The following is a 26991-nucleotide window of genomic DNA, read 5'->3' on the forward strand; positions in this document are numbered from 1 at the left end:
TTAGCACACCATCCAAGACGCAAGGCTAGTGCATACCATGGAGGCTAATGCATAGGCTACTTGAAGCCGCCGGCAGTGCCAATGCCCAATGAGAGCTATGTCTCATTTCCAAAAATTGATGCCTGCCTGGCCTTCAGATAATACGATGTTGATTCCCATAGGGAATTTAAAATATTTTTGCCGAATGAGTAAATTTATAATACCAATATAATGGTCCGTTATTGGACATTATAAATTTTCCAGCTAACTCATTCTTGGTTGCCTGCGTTTCGCCCTCGTGTGCTAAGTTAGGCTCATCGGTTCGGACTTAGCACACCACCCAAGACGCAAGGCTAGTGCATACCATGGAGGCCACTGCATAGGCTACTTGAAGCCACCAGCAGTGCCAATGCACTCTGAGAGCTATGTCTCATTTCCAAAAATTGATGCCTGCCTGGCCATCAGATAATACAGATGTTGATTCCCATAGGGAATTTAAAATATTTGTCCCGAATGAGTAAATTTATAATACCAATATAATGGTCTGTTATTGGACCATCGGTGACATCCTCCACCGCCGAATATCGAGCTCTGCTCGTTAATAAATTTAAAAAAAACTCTTTACATTAAATGGCGGTTTTGCTGTCCATAGGATCGCTGACATCAGCTGCCTGCCAATATGGTTTCCCTTTTCAGTCCCAGCAGGGTCTCCAATGAAGCTTATTTAGTTCACTTGAACAGTGAACTCACAGTGAACATGTAGTAAGACATAGTGCAGTACTGGACAACTGCCACCACCAGGAATTCTGCAACAATGCACTCCCAGGTTGGATACAAACAGGTCAGGAATTCATAATGCCCCTTCCAACAGGCACGACAGGTTCCCTGTCTGGACCAGGTTATAGTGATCACTGGAAGAGAGATCAAGCGCAGCAGAAAAGGAAGTAATATAGGAAAAGGCATAGCCTCGGCTATGCAGAAGAGTCTGAAGAAATGTAGACTGAAGGGTGTTTTTTCTGTTTCTTTTTCTTTATGACTATTCTATATAACAGGAACTCTTAATATTCCATGCGAGGAGGATAACCTCGTCCCAAATATCTTAGGGAACTCCAAGCCCCTCCAAGGCAAGCATGTATTGAAATTTACAAAACTTAACAGACCAAACAAAATTAGGAAATTTTATCAAGGTTTACCTTAATACCAGAAATTTTTACCACGGATCCCTAGTTATGACAATGAACGAAAACCTTAGACATACAAAAATTATACCTAACATGATCTCAATTCTTATTACAACTAAAATCTTAAATAACCTCTAAACTTGCCAGTGTATCCAGCTGGATATATACCCCAAAATTTTGCTTACAACTAAGTTTCCTTAAGTAACTATAATAGTTTCTAAAGCATCATCTCATAACTAGGGGATCTTGACTTGCGACAAATGGACTCGACTGATCCTCTTCTTTTCAGGATCGCTGACTAACAATGACACAGGAGTTAAAAATTTCAATATCGTGCTGGGACCTTGAAATCTGGGGGCCAACTTACTAATAACATGGTCCGCAGCACTACTCATAGTATGAGTCTTTACATAAACCTGGTCACCCACAGACAGACTGTGTGGTCTTCGCCCGTGATTATAGTTACGTTGAACTAATATACTTTCAAATTCTTATGCGCACGGTGCCAAGGAGCACGGATCGTTTCTGGATTTGCGACATCGGGTAGAAGATCGTTAATAGACCACAGATTATAGAGTGGAGAATTGGGGGTGAACACTAGCATCAATGAAGCAGGAGTTTGCTTATGACTTTCATGTACGGCAGTGTTGAAAGCAAATGATAACCAATTAAGTAATGAATCCCATTTAGAATGGTCAGAAGAATGGTAGGCAATGAGAGCAGATCTTAGATTTCCATTGACTCTTTCAGCATAATTAGGCCTGGGATAATAAGGGGTGGTAGTCACATTAGAAATAGATAGGTCAAAACAGAAATTACAGAATTGCACAGATGTAAAAGCTCTAGCATTATCACTCACCAGAAATTGACAGGGTCCAAATGAAGCAAAGATCTGTTTCAAGCATGAAATAGTAGTATTAGCATTAGCCATGCGAGTAGGAAACAGCCATGTAAAACGCGAGAAGGCATCAACACACACAAGTATGAAACGATGGCCGGTCTGTGATCGCGGGAATGGTCCGATGTAGTCTATAAATAATCTCTCCATTGGGCGAGAAGCTTGCTCAGATGACAACAGACCAAGGCGGGTATTAGGAGCAGGTTTACTAATGTTACAGGTTTTACAAGATTTGATCATGGTGTGGATTTCACCATCCATAGATTTCCAAATGAAGTGTTTATGGATTTCTCTCTAGTTTTGAATACACCAAGGTGTCCGCCGACAAAGGATTCATGGAAATATATGAAAAGAGCAGGAACTAAATTAGCTGGAACAACAATTTTGGGGTCTCTGCGACCACGAGCAGGACAACACAGCACACCATTCTTAATGACATAGGGTTTGACATGCTCACCAGACTTAATCCTGTCAATAATAGCCTTCAATTCAGGGTTGTCCTCCTGATGTTCAGAAATATCTTTGAAAAGGACAGGGGAATTGGTCAACACTACATTAACAAAGGCCGAAACTTGTTCAGGAGAGGGATCTGCAGGCTCTGATTGAGGATCAGAACTGCCAGGGTAGAACATCCTACTGAGACTGTCAGCAACAACATTTTGAGTTCCTCGAATGTGACGAGCTTCAAATTGAAAAGCGGAGATACGTACTACCCAACGTGCAAGACGGCCAGTCCTTCTTGGTTTGGCCAGTACCCAACTCAGTGCCTGATTATCGGTTTCAAGATCAAATAGGAGGTGTTCAATGTACATTCTGAATTTTTCCAAAGAGAAAACAACAGCTAAGGCTTTTAATTCATAGATCGAATAATTGCGTTCAGCAGGATTGAGACTACGGGAAGCATAAGAAATTGGACGACGTCCATTTTCAAATTCCTGAAGGAGCATGCCAGAGATACCAGTAGATGAGGCATCAGTCTGGAGAATGAAATGTTTAGAAAAATCTGGCATCGCCAGCACAGGAGCATTATATAAGGCAGATTTCAAATCATAGAAAGCTTCAAGTTGAGCATCACCCCTTCAAATTTAGCATCTTTCCTCCTCAAAGCATTTAATGGAGGTGCTCTTTCAGCGAAATTGGGGATGAATATACCAAAGAAATTGACCATGCCAATGAACCTAGCTACAGCTTTGACACCTTTATGGGTTGGGAAATTTTGAATCGCTGCAGTACAAGATTGGTCACCAGAAACACCTTTCTTGGACACGATATGCCCTAGGAAGGACATCTGAGATTGTGCGAAAGTAACTTTGCTAGCTTTAAGGGTCAGTCCTGCTTTACGGAGTCTTTCAAGCACTTTATGGAGATGAACAAGGTGTTCTTCAAACGTTTCATTAAATATAATCAAGTCATCTAAATAATTGTAAACAAATTTGAATTTAATGTCTGACAACATGTTATCCAGCAGCCAAGAGAGGACTGCAGATCCCTTTGCCAGCCCAAACAGTACACGCTGAAATTCAAGAGGTTCCAGTCAGTGGCAAAAGCCATGAGATGCTTGAATTCCTCAGCAAGAGGTATCTGATAATACTCTTGATTCAAATCGAAAGTGGTAAAATTTTTGGCATTAGCAAACCAAGAGAAACAAGAGTGTAAGTCGGAAGAGGAACAAATTGAAGCACAACTGTCTTATTCAACATTCTATAATCCACTACAGCCCGGAAGCCACCCTGTGGTTTAGGGACGCGAAATATGGGAGAAGAGTACGTGGATTCAGAGGGATGTATTACACCATCAGCAAGCATTTGATCGATGATAGCCTTAAGGGCTTTCATCTTGGGAGGCGACAACCAGTACGGAGGAGAATGAACAGGTACATTATCAGTTACTTCAATTTTATATTCCAAAACATTGGTTACCCCTAACTTAACGGTAAACACATCAGGAAATTTATCACAAAGATTTCTAAATTAGTTGGCTTGATCCTCAGGTAAATGACTAAAGTCGATTGCTTTGGGTTCACTCGTGTCCTCAGGGACAGCATTGACATAAGGAAGAATAGGGGAACGACTACACAATTTAAAGATTCTAACAGAAAATTTAAACTGGAATTCATTGTATTGAAGATCCAAAATCATACCTGTTTTGGCAATAAAATTTGCACCCAGAATGAAAGGACAAGATAAATCTTTCGCCACTAGCATGGGCATTTTCCACGTGAAATTACGGATTCTAATCTTGACATTTAGACTTCCAATCACATTCAATGAATTAGAGTTAGCCATATGGCAAGTTAAAGACACAGGTTTTAAAGAAGGGAAATTGCAAAAAGATTTTACAGAGTTATACCAATTTTCGTTTACTTTCAGAATCAACTAAAGCACAAACAGGTTCATTATTCACTTCTAGGCGTATGTAAGGTAATTTACTCGGAGGCATAGCAAAATACCACAAGATTGTGGGAAATTGACACTTGGGTCAAATACAGGTTTATCATCAACTACATGGTTGTGTAAGTCATCATCTAGCTGACAGCGATAATAGACGAAACATGAAGATACACTATAAGGTTTGGCACAAGAATTGGCGTTTAGTCATCTGGCATTGCCATTACCAGAATGCCCAGAACCGGAAGAATTGCGAGGACACTGTCTAGAAAAATGTCTATTCGACCCACAGTATCTGCCATAATTAGTAGAGGAAGAAACTCTACTCACAATAGGATTTGAATTGCCTAAGGGCTCAATCTTAGGACAATTCCTTTGGAAATTTTGAAGTTGACCACCCACGGACGGTTTTGAATTGCCTAAGGCCCCAATCTCAGGACAGTTCCGCTGGAAATGATCAGTGGAGCCATAATTGTAGCATGCACGTGAATTACGTGGCTTAGAAGGAGAATAAATGGCACTAGAGACCTGAGAAGACATGCTCATAGGAGGAGGAGCTAACGCAATGCATAGCTGGTCATCATACCTAATGCCTGCAGTAGAAACAGTGATAGCTTCCAACTTACCAAATGTAGCAGGTCGTGGTGACAGAGCAAGATAGACCGATAATTTGGTGCAAGACCCTCAACAATGCTAGCAACCATTTGAGACTCAAAATAGTTGAGCATAAAAATCCTGGCATTGAACTTAATGTCCTGAATATATTCAGACAATGTTTCATTCAAATGCTGTACACGAAAATAATGCTTTTGCGCCAAGGAAGACAAACAATTGAATTAACAGTTCCCATAGGAACGGTAGACATACCAACTTGTGTAAAAGAACCATCACTGGCATTATTCATGGGCAGAGAAGCACTTGTAAATATAACAGGAGAAGATTGGAGGGGAACATTATCACAAGTTACCACATTACCAGATGTAACCCCCTCCCCTTTTGCAGAAGAGAGCACATAATATAAGGTACATATAACACAAGTAATTATTTAATAAACCAAAATAACAAACCTGAAAGACCAACGTCAGCCGATGATATACCAGGAAAACATTTTAATTTTTGACAACACATGGCTACGCAGGATAACCAACATGACAACTAGAAAAAGAATATATGGGAAGCAGGCTGGGAAACCCTACAGAGGACGAGATCTTACGTGACGTTGTAGGGAAAGAAACATGAGAGCATTATCCCTTTAGTCTAATTTACTCACAATAAAGAATTTTAACAAGATCTAAAACACCAATAAAAAGGATAACATAATCAATTAAAAAAATTAAATCAAACCACAAGGTTCCTGTCGGTGGTTCTTCATAAAATCAAATACCAACACAACATTACAATCACTTTTAAGAATGTGAGCATAACTTCGATAATGAAATTTACAAGGAAAATTTAACGGGGAATATGACATAGTTACAATTATCTTACAAGGCAAATCCAAAGAGTTTTTTTACAAGAAATTTAGTGCAGAGGCCTATAGAGGTGCAGTCCTCTCCTAATACACATCAGTGAGGGACGCATAGCTCAACAGGTGTACACTAAATTGACGCCGAATAACTGGAGGCAACCCGAATGGAAAAATTAAAATTTACATTTACACAAAAGGATAATAAAAGGAATTGCCTCCAAAATAAAGGATATGCCTAGCTGACAAACTAAGGCATTACAAAATCAAACGGTGAAAAACCAGGGTCTATGGTAAACTCCACACAAATGAATTTACATTTTAATTTAACACTTGAGAAAAGAAAACATGCTTACCCTGGGATAGCTGGAGCCGCCGAGCGGACCACCTTACAAGGTGCGTCCGATCGTTAAGACGTACGAAAACCAAAGACGCTGAACAGAGCCTTGCTCCTGCTAAGGAGCCAAAAGGCCAGAAATTGAGATATACTCAAAGAGCCAATCAGGAAAGCTACCTATGTTTTGACCCGAAGTTTCACCAATACAATTTAGCGTTATTTTCACCAATAGCATTACAGCACTATATATGGTAATGTGGGAAATTTATTCTAGAGGTTTCGATTGCGAAACTCAGTGATTTCGTGATCGAAGCCTCCACGTGGCAACTACAGGGCGATACAGAAAATGGGTTACAACAAACATATTACTGGAGATCTCCAATATCAATGTCTTTTCTTTTAATACTCAATGATTAAGTAAATAATTGTCTCTTCTGCGAGTCCTAAAAATTCTTTAAAATCACACAATTTCACCAGAAATAAAACACACAAAATTTTACATCATTTTTATAACAACAACAAAAATAAATTTAGTCGAATTCTTCAAAAATGTCAGTTCCTTAGTTTCTTTTGACAAGCCAAGAATTAAATGTATCCACCGACTATCAACTCACCATGATGTAGATGTTGATTCCCATAGGGAACCTAAAATATTTGTCCTGAATGAGTAAATTTATAATACCAATATAATGGTCCGTTATTGGACATTATAAATTTTCCAGCTAATTCATCCTTGTTTCCCTGCCTTGTCCCAACTGACGAGCCTAACTTAGCACACGAGGGCGAAACGCAGGCAACCAAGAATGAGTTAGCTGGAAAATTTATAATGTCCAATAACGGACCATTATATTGGTATTATCAACTCACCACCGGTGGCAGACAAAATCCTAGGAAGCCTCTAAACGTGCGTGCTTCTGATCGTCAGTCAAGTGATGTGACACAACACGAGAACACGGTTTCCTCTTCCCTAACTTCTGGATAACGATTTGTCACATGGATTCGCGGTTAATCTGCAGTTCATCCGCTGTCATGCCCACAGTTAATCGCCGATCGTTCGTAATTAATGTCCTCACCTTCTCAATGTTTTCATTCCATACAAAATATGGAAGGTCTCATCTCCATTACTGCACTGTAAGGTAATATAACGTTAGTGAATGTAAACTACATTCTTTTGATTCTCTACTATAAACATATGAAAATAATCTGAGCTAAACTCTTGTAATAGTGAATTTTTAAAGAGATTACTGCGTTCTCTTAATGCTCACATGTGAATCGCCTTCGTCTTCTGGATAAAGCGGCACTCAAATATTTCCTGTCGCTGAGGGATTAATGACTTGAATAGCCAGAGCATAAACGACAATATAATGTAAGTTATATCATACAAGTTATTCTTCCTGCTGCTGAGGAGTCCTTTCATCTGTTTCTGGGACTTCTCGTCAAAAACTCGTTCCTTGATGCAACAAAGAAATTGCAGCAGCTATAAAATAATGATGTCACGCTCATAAACACTGTCATAGGCAGCCTTATGTGGCCAAAGTCTCCTGCTAAGGCGAGGGTTCTTATTCGACAGAGTAAGAAAGCTTCATGAGAAAGATGTGTCATATGTGACGTCACATAGACCATCATCTCAAGTGTGGACTAAACTTCATCTTATTTCGGGAGTACAAGGACCATCCTCATTTCCGGAAATTTCCATTGGAGATAGCGCTTTACAGAGTGGGAACTCTGCAGTGCCTTGGCGCTTTACAAGGGCAGATAATGTCCATAATCAGATGTTTAAACACCTCAGTGAGATAGCCTCTTACATCTTGTTGGGGTGTTCAGCCAAATCTGGATAGGCGAATTTCTGTCACAGTGGTGAGAAGGAATACTAATTCCTCTCCTCAAGCCCGGCAAAGATCCTAAGTGTGCAGGTAGTTACAGACCTATTTGTGTCACTAATTGTCTGTGTAAACTATTTGAGCGGATAATAAATCACTGACTTGTGTGGTGCTTGGAGAAAAGAAGACTTTTGTCCGAGTACCAAAGTGGTTTTCAAGCTGCCCGCTCCACCACTGACCCCTTGATATGCCTGTAGATTTCTATCCAGGACGCCTTTCTCCGAAAACAGCATTTGGTGTTTTTTCCTTTGACTTAGAAAAATGCCTGCGATACCCCATGGCAATATGGCTTCCTTTCAGTCCTATATCAATGGAAGTTCCAAGGTAACTTGCGGGATTTTATTGCGAATTATTTTCCGTTTGTTTATTCTATGTCCAAGTAGGGAGGGCATATTCACAATATCATGATCAGGAAAATGGAGTCTCAAAGGGATCGGGTTTCATTGTCATTGTTCGCAATTGCCATAAACTGTATTGTCACTGTTGCTGATTCAGGAATAATACAGTCGCTATATGTAGATGATATTGCTCTGCATTATAGCTCACATAGTATGGCAGTTGCAGAGCGACAATTACAGTGAGCTATTAGAAGAGTTCAGCAGTGGACCTTAGACCATGACTTTCGGTTTTTAACTTCAAAGACCTTTGTTGTTCACTTCTGCTGGAAGCACACTCTTCACCTCCATCCTCAGCTTCATTTGGGAGGGGGATCACACTTCCTGTGGTGGACACATATCGATTTCCTGGGCTCATTTTCAATAGTAATTATCGTGGGAGCCACACGTCCGTCAGTTAAAAGTGAAATGTGCTAAGGACCAGAATATTTTAAGTTTCAGGGTGGCATTACATAGGGGCTGACAGCACAGTGCTCCTACGATTTTATAGGGCACACATTTTATCCAGGTTAGATTGTGCTGGTGCAGCATATGGACCAACAAGGCAAAGTGTCGTTGTGAAACTGAATGGTATCCACCACAGCGGAATTAGGTTGACAACGGGAGGTTTTCGTACAAGCCCCATTGCTAGTCTGCTTGGTGAATCTGGTGTGCAGTCTTTACACCTGACGTACCAACAAATACTATTATCCTTTGCTGCAAATTTGTGACAGATGCTACTTCACCCAAGCTATCCGTGTGTATTTGACAATGCAAACCATTTGCTGTAAGCTGCTTATCCAAGAGTGACACAACCGATTGGTGTACACTTGGATAGCATTTATAGATCGTTTGCTGTACCTTCAGTTTCTTGTCTCGTTAGACGATCAAGTAAGGTACTTCCGAGGTTAATTTGATGTTTGGAAATATCATCCTGGATTTGCATACCGGGCTTAAGTTAAACTCGGCCACCTCCATTTATCGGAGGCTCTTCCTGTCTGTTGTTGGCCAGTATCCAGGTTCATTAGTTATTTATATGGATGGTTCGAGGACTTAAGTGAAAGTAGGCTGTGCGTTTGCTGTTGATAATGAATGGTTTCTTTTTCCTCTACTGGAAACCCGTGTACATGGGTGAGCTTTATGCTATCCTGGAAGCTCTGGGGTGCACGCTGTCCAATGAACATCAGCACTTTCTGCTGTGTACTGACTCCTTTAGCTTGTTACAATCTATTGAAGCATGTTTCCCACGGCATCCTCTGGTGCAGCGGATCCAGGATCTGCTGGGCGGGTGTTGGAGTGCTAGCAGCAGAATCACATTTTTGTGGCCCCCAAACCACATGGGTGTAGCGGGAAACGAGTTAGCTGATGGGATTGCCAAGGAGGTTGTCACCCTGCCCCCTTTGCCTTACTAGGTTCCAGCCAGTGATATTCATTCTCAGCTGAGGCATTTGGTAATGTCCCATCGAGAGCTGGAGTGGCAGGCCACTCCTCCTTCAAATAAGCTGAGAACAATTAAAGGAACTATGAAGATATGGAAGAACTTTCCTTCAGGGTTCTCTGAGAGAAGCAGTCGTATTGTGTCGTCTTTGGATCGGCCATGCTATAGTGGCACACTCCTACATACTAAAGGGAGAAGCCCCCTCCCCGCCTATATGTACTTGTGGCGGTCACGTGACTGTAGTACACATCCTTACGGAGTGTGTGGACTTGGCAGATCTGCGCCATAGTCTAAAACTTCAGAGTACTGGAGTACAATAGAAACTGGTCTAAAAAGCGGGGATAGACTATGTTATACTCCTTGACAGGGAAATTTAAAATTTATGCACTGTATGGAATTAAAAAAATGAAAAGATTATGAAAAATGAATTTAGAATAATCAGTCGATCACATTCACAATGCCTTATTTTCTTATAAAATTGAGTTAAAAATAGATAATAAGGTAATGAAATGATATAAGGCATTGCCTTTGACGTAAAATCATGTCATCATCATCATCCTCATTCTCCCATTTCCAGCTGACACCAGGTCGGAGCAAATATGATTCCTCTCCACTTTGTTCTGTAGTTCCACCCTCCTTCTTCCGACACAATGTTCCAGTGTTAAACCATTTCCATGACGTCGTTTGGCGGTAGCTTGTCCATGCCTGAACAAGAAGTAAAATCATGTATTTCATTCAAATTGAAAGTTGAACTCCTTAAAAATACCCAAAGACAAAAACAAAGACAATAGAATAAAAAATGCAGTTAACAAGAAAATAAGAAAACAAATAGAAAATTCACTTTTAAACATAATAATAAAACAGGCCACTACCTCTCATAATATGAACTACGAAGTCTGCTGACGGCTTGTCATCTCTTAGAATGAGGGAGATGGTGGCCATTTTCATTTCACTATGAAGGAGTATAATTTAGTCCATCCCTGATTTCTAGACCAGTTTCTACTGTACCAGATTATTTTATGACTTTCTTTCTTTTTGAACCAAAAGTTTACAACCAACAATCCATTCTTTTTGTAGAAATCCAGCAACTTCTCATCATTTTCATTTCAACTCCCTCAACCACGTGTTCCCAAGCACATCGTCATATTCTTGCCTTTGTCAATGTGTGCATTTAAATTCCCCATCACTACTATTCTTTCCTTCCAGCTGCTTATGCATTTCTCCTTCAACATCTTTTTCTTGTGATGCACAGCCTGCTTAGGGCATATCTCAAAGTTATTTCCTTCATCTCAGTTCTCTCCTATCTTCCTCTTCATCTTGTTTTTGCCAGTCCTAGCAAATCCATTTTCCTTCTTACTGTCACATCTGTTATTTCTTCCACCGTCCCGGTGAGTGCTTTTTTTTTAGCATTTGAGTCTGCAATCCTGGAACACTCCTTTCATTTTGTCTACTCCAGGTGTTATTTCTTCGATCATTTCCTGGATTACCTTCGGGCTCTAAGGAATCGTCATTTGTTCAGGAGGTATGAGAAGTATTGGTCACAGTCTGTTTTTCTATTCTTTTTGAGGCTCCGTTTCTCTTTGAAAGCAGCTGTTATTCTTTTACCTTTTCCAGTGACTCAATATGCCTATGAAAGTTCAGGGTTTTGCTCTTGGAGTGAATTTCCTTAGCCTTTAAAAATCTCCTACTTCATCTACAAGGAAGCAGGTGCATCTTATACCTACTGCCAGGAGTTGAAGAAGGCTGCTTCTCTGGAGTACAGATGTCTTTTACAGTTGCCTCATTCAGGTACAGGTAGATTGTACTTCTGCTTTGTCTGTCATTGGGATGAAAGGAGAGCACTATAAGGATAGTTTTATCTCAGACTTATTTCATTCCTCATCTCAACTATAAACTCATCATTTTAGTTGTCTTGCAAATGTAAATACTCCTCTCTCTCTCTCTCTCTCTCTCTCTCTCTCTCTCTCTCTCTCTCAAAACAGCCCTTAGCTCCCAGTCCCTAGCCTGTCTGTCCAGTACAAGTGGGGCTCCATCTCTTCCATAGCTTCAAGGCTTGTTAAAAATCTTATATTACTGAAAAACAAGATACTAGCTGTACTTACTCATAGTTCCAATCAAAATATTTTCTTTCTAAGATTCAGATTCAGGGACCACGTATGGATTGGGTATTCCTAGCCATCAGAGCACAAGGAGACTATTTCTGACTCAGAATATGTCCATGTCCTGCTTCATTATAACTGGTTTCTTGACTCTCAGGATTATTAGACCACTGCATATGGTTCACATACTAGGATATGCATACAAGAAACTGCACCATATTTCCGATACCATTACACCTGCAGTTATGTTATTAAGGCAGTAAATTAACAATATCAAATTATTTTTATAATAATTAATGTAATGCCTTGTAGATATCTATGCAATGTACCTTTTTGTTTGTATTAGATTGTTAAATTATGTTTGAATTCTTTAGCATGAGGTATAATTTATTGCACGTGTATACTTTTTACTATCAATATAGGTTGCAAGTCCACAAGGAGTTTCATCGATAACTTCATAGAAACTGAAGGACTTGGAAACTTGGTACAGATTTGTGAAGGCGGCATAATTTCAGTGCAGAGATCTATGTCCACCATGGGTATACCAGAAGATACTCTTAATTGGCTGCAGTTATTGCTGGCAAGTTTAGACTGTTACACCTGGTTGATTGGTAAGGGGTTGGTGTCTCTGGATATCTTGAAAAGTAAAACTAGCAGGTATGTGTTGGTATCATTTCACTACTTCTTAAGGGATAAGGTATTAATATAAAACTTTGTGAGGGCATGAAATAAATTACTGCACTCATTTGTTGTGTTTGTTGTCTTACAAGCACCAGTAGTTGAGAATAGTTGCAAAATTTTATCATGGAAATAATCATTCATGCCATTAGCTTCTACAGACTATACATCTCATGTCAGAAGTGTAGGACTTACCTGGAAATGATAAATGATAGTATTCAGTTGCATATTTATAAAGCAATTTTTATCAAATGATAATTGAGAAAAAACTATAGAAGCTGTGGAATAAATCTCCTAGTTAATGACACTGATACCTGCATTGTCCTATGTATTAATCTATGCTATGGTAACAATTTTTGAGGACTAGCATCTTCTGTGCTACCACAAATGTACTGATGGATCTAATGTCGTTCATATTTGAGTAAAATTATTTAACTACCACCAAAAACGATTCCTTACTGGATAACTGAATGAAAATATCATATTATACCATGCCATTCTAACATATTTCCCACTACAAGTATGTGAATAGTGGTATAGAATTGTAAACAAATTGCAATATGGCAATCCTATGTTAGTTTCTCATCTATTTTAACTCCCAGAATTCAGTGGGTAATATTTTCAAATATTTAAAATTTCAAATATTAAAAGTTTAAGTTAATATTGTACTGAAAATTAGTAGTGTTGAATTTTAAAAACTTTGACTTTCTTGTATGCTCTGTTAGAATGTTTTGACAATTACTCACTAGAAGTTTCATATTGGTTCCATATTGACATCACTAAACATATACAATTGTTAACACTCCAGTGGTCACGCGGATCACAATAGTGATCCAGCCGTTTACTTCATGTCGCTCCTGTGTTTTGGTATGACTGTTGACCTTGAGCATCTGTGTACCTTTCTCGCACCCCATCTCCTCTCTGATAATGCAGTAGTCTGCTAATCTTGACTGATGGTTGTTGCGTTATAAAGCAATTTATTCTTGTGGTTCACAACTGTGATCCGTGCGACCACTAGCGTGACTTTTTTTTACTTTGTTTGTTTTCTTATTACGGTGTCTAATCTCAGTTCATGTGCATATATCTACTCTGTGTTATGAGTTTATATTAATTATTGGTATATGAGTACAAAATGGATGACTATGAGGATATAAATCGATGGCTGAATGAACCAGCCAGTGAGATACCTTATGGAGGGAGTAAGTGATACAAATAACAATGTCCGGTAATTTTCAGGTATTTCTTATAACTGCATACATAATTATATTACATTGTGCACAAAATGAAGTTCTTTTCACAATGCATAATCATATTCGTTGAATAAATAGCATAGAATAGTCTTATATCACAAAGAAAGTACGGATCACAATTGTGATCCGCGCGACCACTGACGTGACTTTTCTTCGCGCGACCACTGGAGTGTTAAGGATCCACCAATTCAATACTCTTCTCAATCAGATAAAAGAAATAACCTTTGTTTGTAATTTCTATCAGGTGATATCTTTTATCTGATTAAAGAGTGTATTGAATTGGTGGATCCTTAATAATTATATGGTTTGACAATATTATGTTCTAAGACTATGTAGCATTAAATTTGCTCCAGTTTCTGTAGATCCTTGTGTAACCTCGGTAATTGTATATATGTAGCATCACCATACAGAACAAAATATTACTCCCAGCCTGATGACTGTCAGGGACAGAATACACAACAATAAAAAAACCAATAGACCCTAAAATGCTGCTTTATATATTTCTTTTTCTGTAATAATAAATTCCTTTATGCTCCATACTATTGCTTTTGTTTTTCTTTCGACAAATTGTATGTGGTTTTCTAGGTGTCATTAAGTCATTAACAATTCATATTACTCAGATTTAAACTATACAGTAGTAGATTATAATCAGCATTATTTAAATAGATCCAAAATTAATATTGTTTAAGACAGTGATGCAATCTGTGTTTAGAAGAACCCCTGGATTCCACAGAGCTGTTTCTAATGTTCTATAAAATATTTTCTGTTGTGGTCGATACCTGATGTATGAACATATAAGAAGAGGAAGTGTACATTGTATGCATGTTGTATGTCTTGGCAGCTATCAAAAATTATACAGCTCCTTAAATATTTATCCTGTCAACATTGCACTTTATTTCTTATTTTCTGAAGGCAGATTTTGTATTTATTCCATTTATCTTCTAGCATCCCAATACAACTTTGCAAGGTTGCTCTGTTATTGACAGGTTAGGTCTAATTTTGGGCATATCGGGAGATGATCATTGTTCATTTCACAAATTTGCTGTTTGCTTGTTGTCTGTGAACTGCTATTAAAGAGCTTGATTCAGTTAAGATATGCCACAAGACAGTCACGATCGGTATTAAGATGACAATTTGCTGCTGCTTTCTTTATTTCCCAAATGGATCCTATTTTCACAGTATTTACTTTCATGTCTTTTGACATCTTTTGCCAGTTCTCAAAATTAATTGAAAATAGTTGCTGCATTAGCCAGTGATTCTATGTTACTACTGAAGTGCTCCTGGCAGCACAATAACTCATTACTGCTGTAAGTTTCTGATAAGTTCTGAACATCCAGTAAGATTGATCTAAAAGACATATATGATGCACTGTTCCTGTTGCCTACTCCAAGTTATAATTTGATGTTATAAAGAAATCCTGTGATTGATATTATTACTCATTATCTTATCCATAAATGTAATTGTTTCCTTTTAACATGTAGTTCAAGAAGCTTGTCTTAACATTCAGTCTTCATCCAAGGTTGACTTTATCTCAGAAAATGAGCATTGAAAATGAAATAATTTTGAAACCAGTGCTAAAATCAGAAATTACTGTCTGCATTCAGAGATATTCTTAGAAGATAGCCTCTTTTAAGGTGGTCTTGATTTTAAGATGAAAGAATTGTGTTGGTGACTATTGTTTTAAGAGGATGTACAATTGGGCAACCATCCTCTCTTAACACTGAACAGAAGGAAAATGAAAGAGGTCCTACACTTCGAAAAATGAAGGATCGGTGAAAGAGAGGCAAGGGCACAAAGGGCATTTAGATGCCGGCGTCACAAACCGAATACCGACTGCATCAGAAGATAACAAGAGTTGACCAAGGGAGGTCAGATAGGAAAGATGGAAGCGGGGAGCCTGGCTCATTTGAGAGGAAGCAATACCTAACTCAACCACAAGGACACTCACTGTGTAAAGGTTCTTTGATATTGAATTAGCTGTCTTTATAGATGTAACCTTTACTTCAGCGGCTACAAAAAACACAGTACAGGGATGAAAGTAAGTGCAATTACACGGTACCTAAGACACTACACACACAAGAAAACAGCTGATGAACTTCGCAGAACTCCACCGATAACAACACTGGTAAATATCAGTTATCAGTAGGGGGAACTTGACGATAAAAACCCAGGAATGTGAAAGAAGCTGGGAATCTACCAAGGGCATGGAGATGGCTTAGGTTGCAGATTCCGGAAAATCAACCCTGATCCTTGATTTTCAAAATATATTATGTACCAAAATATTATTTACAAAGGACTTTACAAGCGAATTCTGAACAATTTCAGTCATACCGAACTTGTGAACTACAAATTACATGTTCCTAGAGACACACAAATTGGACGTTACTTGACAATAGCTTCCTATAAGTTCAAAGAGTCAAGCAAATACCATATATCTAATTACAACCCAAGTCGTACAGTACAATTTAGAGTGAAGCTAAACGTACCTTTCAAAATATCTTAACAACATAATTGAAAAAGGGTAAAATCAGAAATATGGTATCAAAACTTGGCGCAGAGGCCAGTTCAACTTGGTCCCACACCCAAAAACACTTCTGATGTGGGGCAGAGGAAAACTAGCGTATGTCAAGTGACACGGAACTACTAGAGGCAAAACCCCAAGGTAAATACATGATTTGATTTTTAGTGAGTACCTGCAGAGTTCAGCTCAAATATTAGCAAAGGCATGGACTGTGCTGTTCAATGAATGTCTCCAGCAGGGGAGAATTCCGGACAAGTGGAGGATTTCAAGGGTTAAAACACTGTACAAGGGCAGAGGAGATCCGAGTAATCCTGATTCCTACAGAGGTATAGCGTTAGAATGTACATTATATAAAGCCCTGGTGAAACGTCTGACCTTGAAACTGACAGCCATAATGGACAAGTGTTTCCCAGAGGAACAGTTCGGTTTTAGGAAATGTCGATCGACAATCCAAGCAGTAGAATGTCTACAGAACGACATAAATGAGGCCCTTCGACATTCAAAAGGGAAACTGCATGTTATCTTCGTTGATTATACCAAGGCATTCGACACTATCAACAGATCGAAGCTAATGATGAAACTCGTGCAGCTCGTAGGAGAAGAGAACTCCTATATGATTCTGGTGAAAAATATACTTTCGAGGAGCTATATCGAAGTGGACGATGCACTTATTACCTCTAACCCGATTGACCAGACGACGGGAGTCTTTCAAGGGGACCCACTTAGCCCCCTCCTATTCAACATTGCTACATACGACGTGGTGCAGGCAACAAAGACAGAAGACGTAAAGGTGTACCTGTCCGCGGATGATACTGCCCTGGTTTCAACATCGATCACTTCGCTACAAAAAGCATTCGACCACCTAGTTGACTGGGCGAATGACAACGATCTACAACTCAACAGGCTGAAGACAGTGAAAATGACCTTCAAGAAAGGAGGACGGCAAGCAGCCGAGGATGTAATATACTTGGGCCAACAACCATTAAGCAATGTGAACAGATTCAAATATCTGGGAATAACTCTTCAGGCACAGGGGAGAACATTTTCTGCACATGTTAAAGATAGAGTGGCTGCATCTCTGATTGCAATAAATGATATCAGACATATCAGGAAGATTTCACTCCGAACAGCAATGGAACTATTTAAATTTAAGATCATACCCGTAGCTACGTATGGGTTACGGTTAATCTGGGAATGCCTTACAAAAGCGAACTTGAAGGACATCGAAAATGTTAAGGCCACGTATATGAAGCGAGTCCTCGGCGTCTCCAAATTTTCCCCATCCAGATTGATCTACGAGTTGTGCAGCGAAACGATGCTTTTGGAAGATCTCCACCTACAGCTTGGACTGCTATCCATGCCAGCTTACGAAGAAATAGTCTTCGAACACCAGAGGAAAAAGAAAGACATTTGGATTGACTTCTACAGCACAGACGCGATGACGACAAATGACTGGAAGGAAGCGAACTACGAGCTGAGGCACCTCGTGACAAGGTTCGCGATACACGGCTTTCACTTCAGAGTCTGTTGCACGGATCAGTTCCATGAGCCATGTGAAGACTGTAGTTGTTCATTGTGTGGCAAGCTATGCGATCGATACCACGTGCAATTTTGTGAGAACCGGCGTATGTCGCTTAAGAAATTCTGCTCGGAAGAGAGTTAATACTGTGCAGACTGAGAATTATTTGATGAAATTGTAATTTATGATCATCTACTTTGTACAGTATGTAAGTTTCTCTATGGCCATTGGCTGCAATAAACGTATTATTAAATACATAAAACTACAATTTACAAGTATAGTGAAACAAGGAAAGAATGCCTCGGAAACAAACAGGCAAGCCCAGCTGAAAACCTAAGGCATCCAAAATAATTGAGTGGCAAGTTTGGGTGAGGTTAGAGCAAACTCCCATATGAAAAAGCAAGCGAACATTAAGTGAAATTTAAGGTGGAACAGAAATAGGGAGTGCTTACCCCAAGGTGGCCCATCCCGGTAGCGAGACGTCAAAACTTCAGACAGCCAGACAGACCACGAAATGCTGCCTCGCTCTCTTTAAAAAGGGAACCCTGGCCTTGGAGTAGCCAATCAGAACACAGGAGCCCGCCTATCGCCACCCAGATTCACCAATCACAACTCCTACTTCAGTCGCGAAGTTTAAATAATTTTTTCGAATACGCACGATCGCGAATCTTCCATTTCCAGAAAAGGCAGAACATACCCTGTTCAAAAATTCAAGTTACAACTTTCTGGATAGTTCCAGTAAATATAGAAATGAAATCTAGTTGTTACAAATACCATATGTTACCAAACTATTTACACTATACAGGTTAGGTAGTTGCATGGAATACAAAAAAAAAATATTTTATCACCACACTTCAGATCATACAGTAAGTACTACTTTACAAGGTTTACAAATAACATCTTCAATAAACACTTTCCACTTACAATATATTCTACACCTGTGACAATAGACATCTGCTAGGCAGGGACTGGATTACCATAAAGCTACTTGATAATGCAGCTGATGCCAGGAACTTTTTTTTTTCTTTTTTGCTAGGGGCTTTACGTCGCACCGACACAGATAGGTCTTATGGCGACGATGGGATAGGAAAGGCCTAGGAGTTGGAAGGAAGCGGCCGTGGCCTTAATTAAGGTACAGCCCCAGCATTTGCCTGGTGTGAAAATGGGAAACCACGGAAAACCATTTTCAGGGCTGCCGATAGTGGGATGCCAGGAACTGATTGTATAGTCCACAGCAGTGTACCTGACTCAGTGTATTATGCTCATGCAGTACAGTCGTACGGTACAGTACATGCTGTAATTAATGATAGCTAATCAAGGCAATGCGATAAAGTAGCATTCAACTCTGGTTGGGAGTATGTTAGCTTGTTCACAGAATTCAAAAGAGAAGCACTATGTTTGGTACATGGCATCATATTAGGCATTAAGAAATAGTATAGTTTAGAATGTCACTACAGAACACCTCACTTTAACCAATATTGAAGTGTATAGGGTGCATTATTACTTACTATTCTTAATAACTAGCTGATGTACCCGTGCTTCACTAAGAGATTCTCAGAAAGACTGACTTTGTGGTTTTCCTAACTGAAATCAACATAGGTCGTTACAAAAACGTAAGTATGAATGTAGCGATTAAAAGCAATGCTATCATATAAAATAATCGATCAAGTGGAAAGCCGCACGTTTTATCACTTTTAACAAACAGTGCTGCGGTTAGATTGCGGTGCCAATCTAATAGTCCAAATTTCCAGAGCTGGTCGCAGATTGCCATGAACACTTATCTGCCATTATTCCGCTAAATATGCACACTGTTTATTCCAATCAGTGCCTCAGAGTAGGGATTGAATAGCCCAAATGCTATGATGATCCAGTGTGTTACGTAAAGAAGAACGTTATCTAACTCCCCAGTTACTTCCCATCAATATTCAGGCAGGCTGCTACACTCTGTACGACTGGGCGAGTTGACCGTGCGGTTAGCGGTGCGCAGCTGCGAGCTTGCATCCGAGAGATAGTGCATTCGAACCCCATTGTCGGCAGCGCTGAAGATGGTATTCAGTGGTTTCCCACTTTCACACCAGTCAAATGCTGGGCCTATACCTTAATTAAGGCCTAAGGCACTCCTAGTCCTTTCCTATCCCATCGTCGCCATAAAACCAATCTATGTCGGTGCGACGTAAATCAAATAAAAATACTCTGTACGCAGCAGTAATCCTATCTACCGGAGATGAGGTGCAACAAAAGACACAAAGCACATCACGACAAACAATGGTCAATGTAATGTTATTGTTGATCAATGATATGAGCTTTCTATATTGTAGGCCTACACATTTAGTTTTCTTTCGACTCTGTGATTTGTAAAATATTTTATACCGTAAACTGTAGTTTCTTATTCTCCGACTTTACATACCGATTTTCATTAAATACTGTTTACCCATTTTCTCGTTACTCGGCGCTGATATGGACTTACTGTAGTAACAAAACTCCAAATTCATGAATATCTTTGTGATCATAGCCAGTACGGTAACAATGTATGAGACATGAATAATAGGAAATTTAATACTGTATAACCTTAGTTATGTAGCATTCATCGATTACACCTCTAATAAGAAATATTTAAGAATTACATTTTAGGCCTTCCCCTAAACTACCATTTCACTCAGCGTGAATAAAATAATTTACAGCCTAGACTATAGCGACTTACTTCCTGACTTTGCATACCAATTTTCGTCACGATAGGACTACTAATAACAACAATATTTGAGAATTAAATTTTAGGCCTTCCCCTAAACTACTATTTTTCTAAGTATGAATACAATCATTGACAGCCTAGATTGTAGCAATTTATTCCCCAACTTTGCATACCAATTTTCTTTAAAATATGACCACTAATAGCATAAATAGTTGAGAATTCAATTTTAGGCCTTCCCCTAAACTACCATTTCAGTCAGTGTGACTAAAATGTTTTATAGCCTAGATTGTAGAGGCTCATCCCCCGACTTCACATACCGATTTTCATTAGACCACTAATAGCATAAATAGTTGAGAATTCAATTTTAGGCCTTCCCCTAAACTACCATTTCACTCAGCGCGAGTAAAATGATTTATAGCCTAGATTGTAGAGGTTCATACCCTGACTTCACATACCGATTTTCATTAAATTCTCTTCAACCGTTTTCTCGTGATGCGTGTACATACATACAGACAGACAGACAGACAGACATTACGGAAAAATAAAAAGTGCATTTTCTTGTTACTATGGACATGACCGATACAGAAATACCATTATTTTCAAATTCTGAGCAATGTACAGACAAAACTCTTATTTTATATATATAGATTTACATGAGGAAGCAACTAAAGTGAAGTACTGAACGCGCAACTTTTTGTGATACATGGGGTCCCTAGTGCTGAATCGGTCGACCTTGGTTATCTTCGAGATTCGTATTGGCAACCTTTGAAACACAAACTATGAATCGCTTATGCATGGCTGTGCGACATCTGGTGTACACTTTACCTACTAGTATTGTTGTTGTTTACACTGCAAAGCCAAACTCTAGAATTAATGCTAGGGACAAGATTTGCATCGAGATATGTTATATAATGTGTGTGTGACACAGTGGTTGGCTGAAGATAATGAAGGTTTAGAAAATTCATATCGATCGATCATACTATCATTTCAATTCAGTTAAAGTAGTTAATGGGACGTAAAGCGAGAAACGTTGTTATTATTATTAATTTTTAACAGCAGGTTAAAAAATGTGTTCAACTATATTATGTTTCCTAAACTGCCTATTCTTCTTCTCTTCGAATAACCCTTTTGAGTGTACGATAAATCAACGTTGGTTACTTTTCTTTGTATTTAACTTTCTTTGTTTCCAAACTTCCTTCATTTTCTGAGAATGTGATATTTTACCCTTTCGGAAGTATAATTATTATATCTGTGTGTTACATGATAGCAAGTGCTAAAAACAAAGCTGCTCATTGCAAAGAAAGAGAGATAGTACGCAATGTAATTGCTTTCTTTGATTTAGAAAAGGCTGCAAATTTCTTTAGCTTGCCTTTATGTCATCCAACTAAATGAACTTCACTGCCAAAATGGAAATCCAAGACATTTATTAAGAAAATCAGAAGGGAGGTGATAGTGGCAGAACATAATGTTATGAAATTATCCACTCCAGGTTAAAAATGGAAAAATGAATAAGAAAATCATACTGGATGATATGGATGAGTGCATCATCGGGTGGAATGATCAGGAGTATTACAAAATGAAGAAGGAAATTTCACCATTAAAATTATGATCTACAGTCCATGATGGCATGGATTACAAATGGAGTTGTAAACATTTGAGGCAAGTGTTTCTTTCAATAGGCTTTAAATATAAGAAGCATCAAAATGAAAGGAAAATCTGAAGGAAAGAAAGAATATTGTATTTAAAGGATCAGTAAACCTGAGAACTTCACAACAGAATGACAAGGTGGGTGATAAGGAGAACACCGTCATATTTTTTGGATATTTCGACTCCAACAGCTGTGGAAGTGGAAGAGGTCATGCCAAATGGATTGGCTGTAAAGGTGTAGCTCATTTGTAGTCGGAGTCTGTGGCAGTCCATTGCAGTTCTGGTGTTGGAAACTGCATTTCTCATGCTGTGTGTGCCGCAGTGAATGGCTCGACGATCATAGTGTGCGGGTCACCCGACAGACTGTGACCTTGCCCTTAATTAACTCTTTCGCTGCGCTATTTTAAAACAGAACACTTACAGAAAAATGTAATTTTTTTCGTATTTTCCAAATGAACTGAAATTTAATTTTTGTTAAAGGTTAGTGACATTCAACACCATTGCACCATTTTTAAGTCAACTTTGGCAAACTAGCAGTGACATTTGACTTTGAAACACACATTACTGTGATACATCTCCGAACATGGAACTGGACACATTGCAGGCTGCTTGGGTAATTCTTACAAAAAAAATACTGTCTGTTTTCTCTTGTACAGTCCCTTTCCTTTCTCTGAACATTTTGCTGGTAATATGGAACAAACAACACAATTAGGTTTGTGACTCTTGTCCTGCTGCTCCCCAAGAAAGTGCATCTCCGTCAGGCGTGCTTGAGGTATGTAATCAGAAGGTCTTCCTTGTTTTGCCGGCGGACTGTGCTGATACTCTCATAGAAGTCCAATTATGACAGAATTTCTGAAGTTAGGAGCACTAATTGCCCTTTTTTTGAAGCTTATTGTACAATATTCTTCCTCTCATTAGTGAAGTTTCAATGCCATCACTAATATCCCGCTAGTCCGAAACAAAATTAAGATCTTCCTTGTTGGCACTTTCCTCCGAACAATCACTATGCACATCATCACTTGTTTCATTGTCCAAATTTACTGAACAGACTGAATCAGAATCGGCCACTAAAACATTGAAGATTTCATCACTGTCATTACCAATGTTTTTCCGCTCACTCATAGCTGCTGAGTGAAGCCTGCTATTGGCCAGACAGCTGACAGGAATGTTTGTGGGCGGACGGGTGAAAGATAACAAGTAAACATAGGTCCAGTATTCGCGGCAACATTTTCAAACAATGCTCAGACATAGTCAATACATGACTATAGATGTTTGTATTATTAAATGCGCCTTTATTAAAGAAGTGCATGGAAAATATAGCAAGAAAGTACCAAGTTGACAAAAGTCGATTTCCGCAGCGAATGCTATAGGGAAGTAAGTCGACAAAAGTCGACTTCCGCAACGAAAGAGTTAAGGTACAGCCCCAGTATTTGCCTGGTATGAAGAGAGGAAACCACAGAAAACCATCTTCAGGGCTGCCAACAGTGAGGTTCGAATCCTCTATTTCCCTAATGCAAGCTGATAGGTATGTTACCCAAGCCGCACGCTCACTTGCTCACTCTTTAGGCAAGTGTGATCCCTGTCAAAGAAATAAACATCCTAACAAGTATCTGGAAGGCCCTAGAGAAGTTGTAATGTCTTGACGGACTTCATGAGTTGGTGTATGTAGATTTGTATGGTCAAATGGAAATTCTAAGTTCCCATGGAGGGAATTAGATTCTGTTCCACCAATAGAGCATATCAAAAATCAGATCAAAAATTAGATGGATGGCTTTTCCGGCGTTTGCTCTATTAACCAGCGTTTCGTCTTAGGTCTGACACTAGACTCTTCAGAGTGGGATGTGTCAGACCCTACCCACTGACGCTGGGGTGTATGCAGGTGAACTTATCAGAAGCTTATTTATGAAGCACAGTCTGATAACTGCATACGGGAGATAAAACTCCACAATGGAATTAATGCCCGCGGCTTCATAAATAAGCTTCTGATAAGTTCACCTGCATACACCCCAGCGTCAGTGGGTAGGGTCTGACACATCCCACTCTGAAGAGTCTAGTGTCAGACCTAAGACGAAACGCTGGTTAATAGAGCAAACGCCGGAAAAGCCATCCATCTAATTTTTGATCTGATATTTGAGATTTGTATGGTCTTCATAAAAATCTAAATGCACTTATCAGTACATTTTTGTGGTGATGGATTCTTTTATCAATATTTCATATCATATGCATTACAAGGCTACTACAAAGGCCTATGTGAGACAGATCCTGGACAAATATATACCAGAGTTCGGTAAGCCTCAAAGAATCTTCTCAGATCATGGGTCTCAAAGCACTTCTTGGTTATGGGAGAACGGACTAAGCAAAATTGGGGTTAATGTGCAATATTTATCAATATGTTACCCTTAGGGTAATATTCCTGAAAGGATTATGCATGAAATTTGCCGCTTGTTTCTATGTACAGTTCATTAGTGATAAACATAATTCTCGGTTTATTACCGGGAAGATGTGGAATGTTAGTATAACGTGACGGGACAGGACATCACAGGATTGACACAAGTTGAACTGCAGTTGGGTGAGAAGTCTGAATGGGATTTGGCAAAATATCCTTGGTCTTTCCACAGGCGAAGAAATGCCAAAAGACTTTGTGATTAATGTAGTGAAACAAAAGGAAGTCACATGAAAAGAGGGTCAAGCAGCAGGGGAGGTATCCTGAGGATAATTTTGAAATAGGGGATGAAGTACTACTGAAAGTTCCACACATTTCTTCTGTAGACAAAGAAATTTATACATTTTTGAAGCTATATCAAGGACCTTATACCATTAACAGGAAAATTGGCAAGTGTGCTCTTCACCTGTTGAACACTAAAGGTGAAATGATTGGCTCTTACTGTATAATAGTAAAAAAAAAGTCAGGCAAGATATTTATAATTTACCTACACTATGTATAAATGTAGGCTGTAATGTGGAAGGATTTGTGTATTTATTACAAAGATGTATGTCTCTATTACAATCAAATTTTGATATGCTAACATGTAAATATAAATTAATCTTTACAAATCAAGGGGAGGATTTGTAACGGTAGAAAGACCGAACGACGAACACCTTTCAAAAAATAAGTTTTATTTAGCCATTAGTTATATTTATTGTAATGGTGTTTAACCATTCAAGCCATTTTGACGTTCATTGTACATACAGTAGACTATACTAGCTCAGCCGGTTTTACATGCCACGGACGGCCGGTGCTGGCAGAAGTTAAAATGCGTATTACACACGCATCACTGCTGTTTTCTGGGATCTTTTTTTCAGCTTATGAATAGAATAGTTGTGTACTTTCCTGCCATCTCTCTTTCATAGTTAGGAATATGAAATTTATCAATATATGTTTCTTTAGACTCTCATTGTTTAGGGATAGAACATGAAATGTGTTTTGGATGAGTTTCAAGGAAGTTGCTGTAGAAGGGGCATCCTTTCCTGCCATTGTCGACAAACTTAACCATAATAGTTATTTATATTTGTTCCTGTACTGACTTGTTCAAAGCTATTAAAAACATTTTAAAATAGTATGTGCTTGGTCCTCTTGTCTACTTTCTTTTATAACTGAAAATTTTTAGTCAGACATGTTTCAGTTTTTAATTGCTTTCCTGCCATCTTGAGAATGTTTTGTGAACTATAACTTAAAAATTCTTGCCACTTTTGAAGGGATAGTACTGAAAGCAAATACTTTGCAGGCTAGATGCTTCTCTGTCGCAGAGGAATTCCCGGGCCATTCCACTCTCTGATGGGTGCAGAGATTATTCCTCTGACAGATGACAGTAGTGGAAGTGATGCATTGGGAAGCAATGTTTTCAGTCATGATACGACAGTGATCATCCAAAGCAAGAGTTTTTTTTTTTTTTTGTTCAGGCCATCGACCTAGAAAGATCTTTTGCCCCTACTTGCACCATATATGAGGAACCTGTGTGTATTTTTTAAATGGCAGAAGTGTAAAATGTTGAATGTGAGGGAAGGAATGTTAAGGACAACACGAACACCCAGTTCCCAGGCCAGGGATATTAATCATTTGCAATCAAAAACCCCTGACCCAGCCGGGAATCGAACCCGTGGATGGACAGAGCAAGTGGTTACTGCAAAATTGGCAGACAGCGCAAATGTAAAAGAATTGGCTTCGGCTGTAATGTCTTCAGCAGCAGTTCATGAGGTGAGGCCAGAGGTAGTTTTTGTTACAAGCACATAAAAGATTGCCTTCACTGGCTTGCCAGGTACCAAAAAGCAATGGAGTTTATATGTCTTTGATGTGGTGCATCACATTTCTTTGGTTAATTGTGGGTAATGTTGGGGTATAATTGTGGATTTTGATTTTCTGAGCTTCTCTATGGTTATTTTAATCTATTTTAATTTTGTTGTTGTTGTGGTATTTAATTAATTTACCGAGCTCGATAGCTGCAGTCGCTTAAGTGCGGCCAGTATCCAATATTCGGGAGATAGATATTAAGGAACTATTGGATCCCAAAGTAAGAACTAATGTTGGAACTGCAGTGGAAAAGAAGATGGAATTAATAAGATACACTGAATCATCAGAGGTAGAATACACATGGAACGCCATTAAAGATAGTGTGATTGAAATCCAGGAAAATGAAATTGGACAATGCAAC

The 26991-nt window shown here is 39.0% G+C and overlaps 1 protein-coding gene across 1 annotated transcript in view; it reads left to right on the plus strand.

Moving 5' to 3' along the window:
* The window catches only part of LOC136857637 (DNA-dependent protein kinase catalytic subunit), an 873484-nt gene that overhangs the window by 392682 nt on the left and 453811 nt on the right, over window positions 1-26991 (plus strand). The window contains exon 21 of the mRNA XM_067136445.2: window positions 12461-12695. Coding sequence (XP_066992546.2) covers window positions 12461-12695 — 235 coding nt within the window. The remainder of the gene's footprint in view (window positions 1-12460; window positions 12696-26991) is intronic.

The sequence above is a fragment of the Anabrus simplex genome, chromosome 1 (assembly GCF_040414725.1).
Source record: "Anabrus simplex isolate iqAnaSimp1 chromosome 1, ASM4041472v1, whole genome shotgun sequence".
NCBI lineage: Eukaryota > Metazoa > Arthropoda > Insecta > Orthoptera > Tettigoniidae > Anabrus > Anabrus simplex.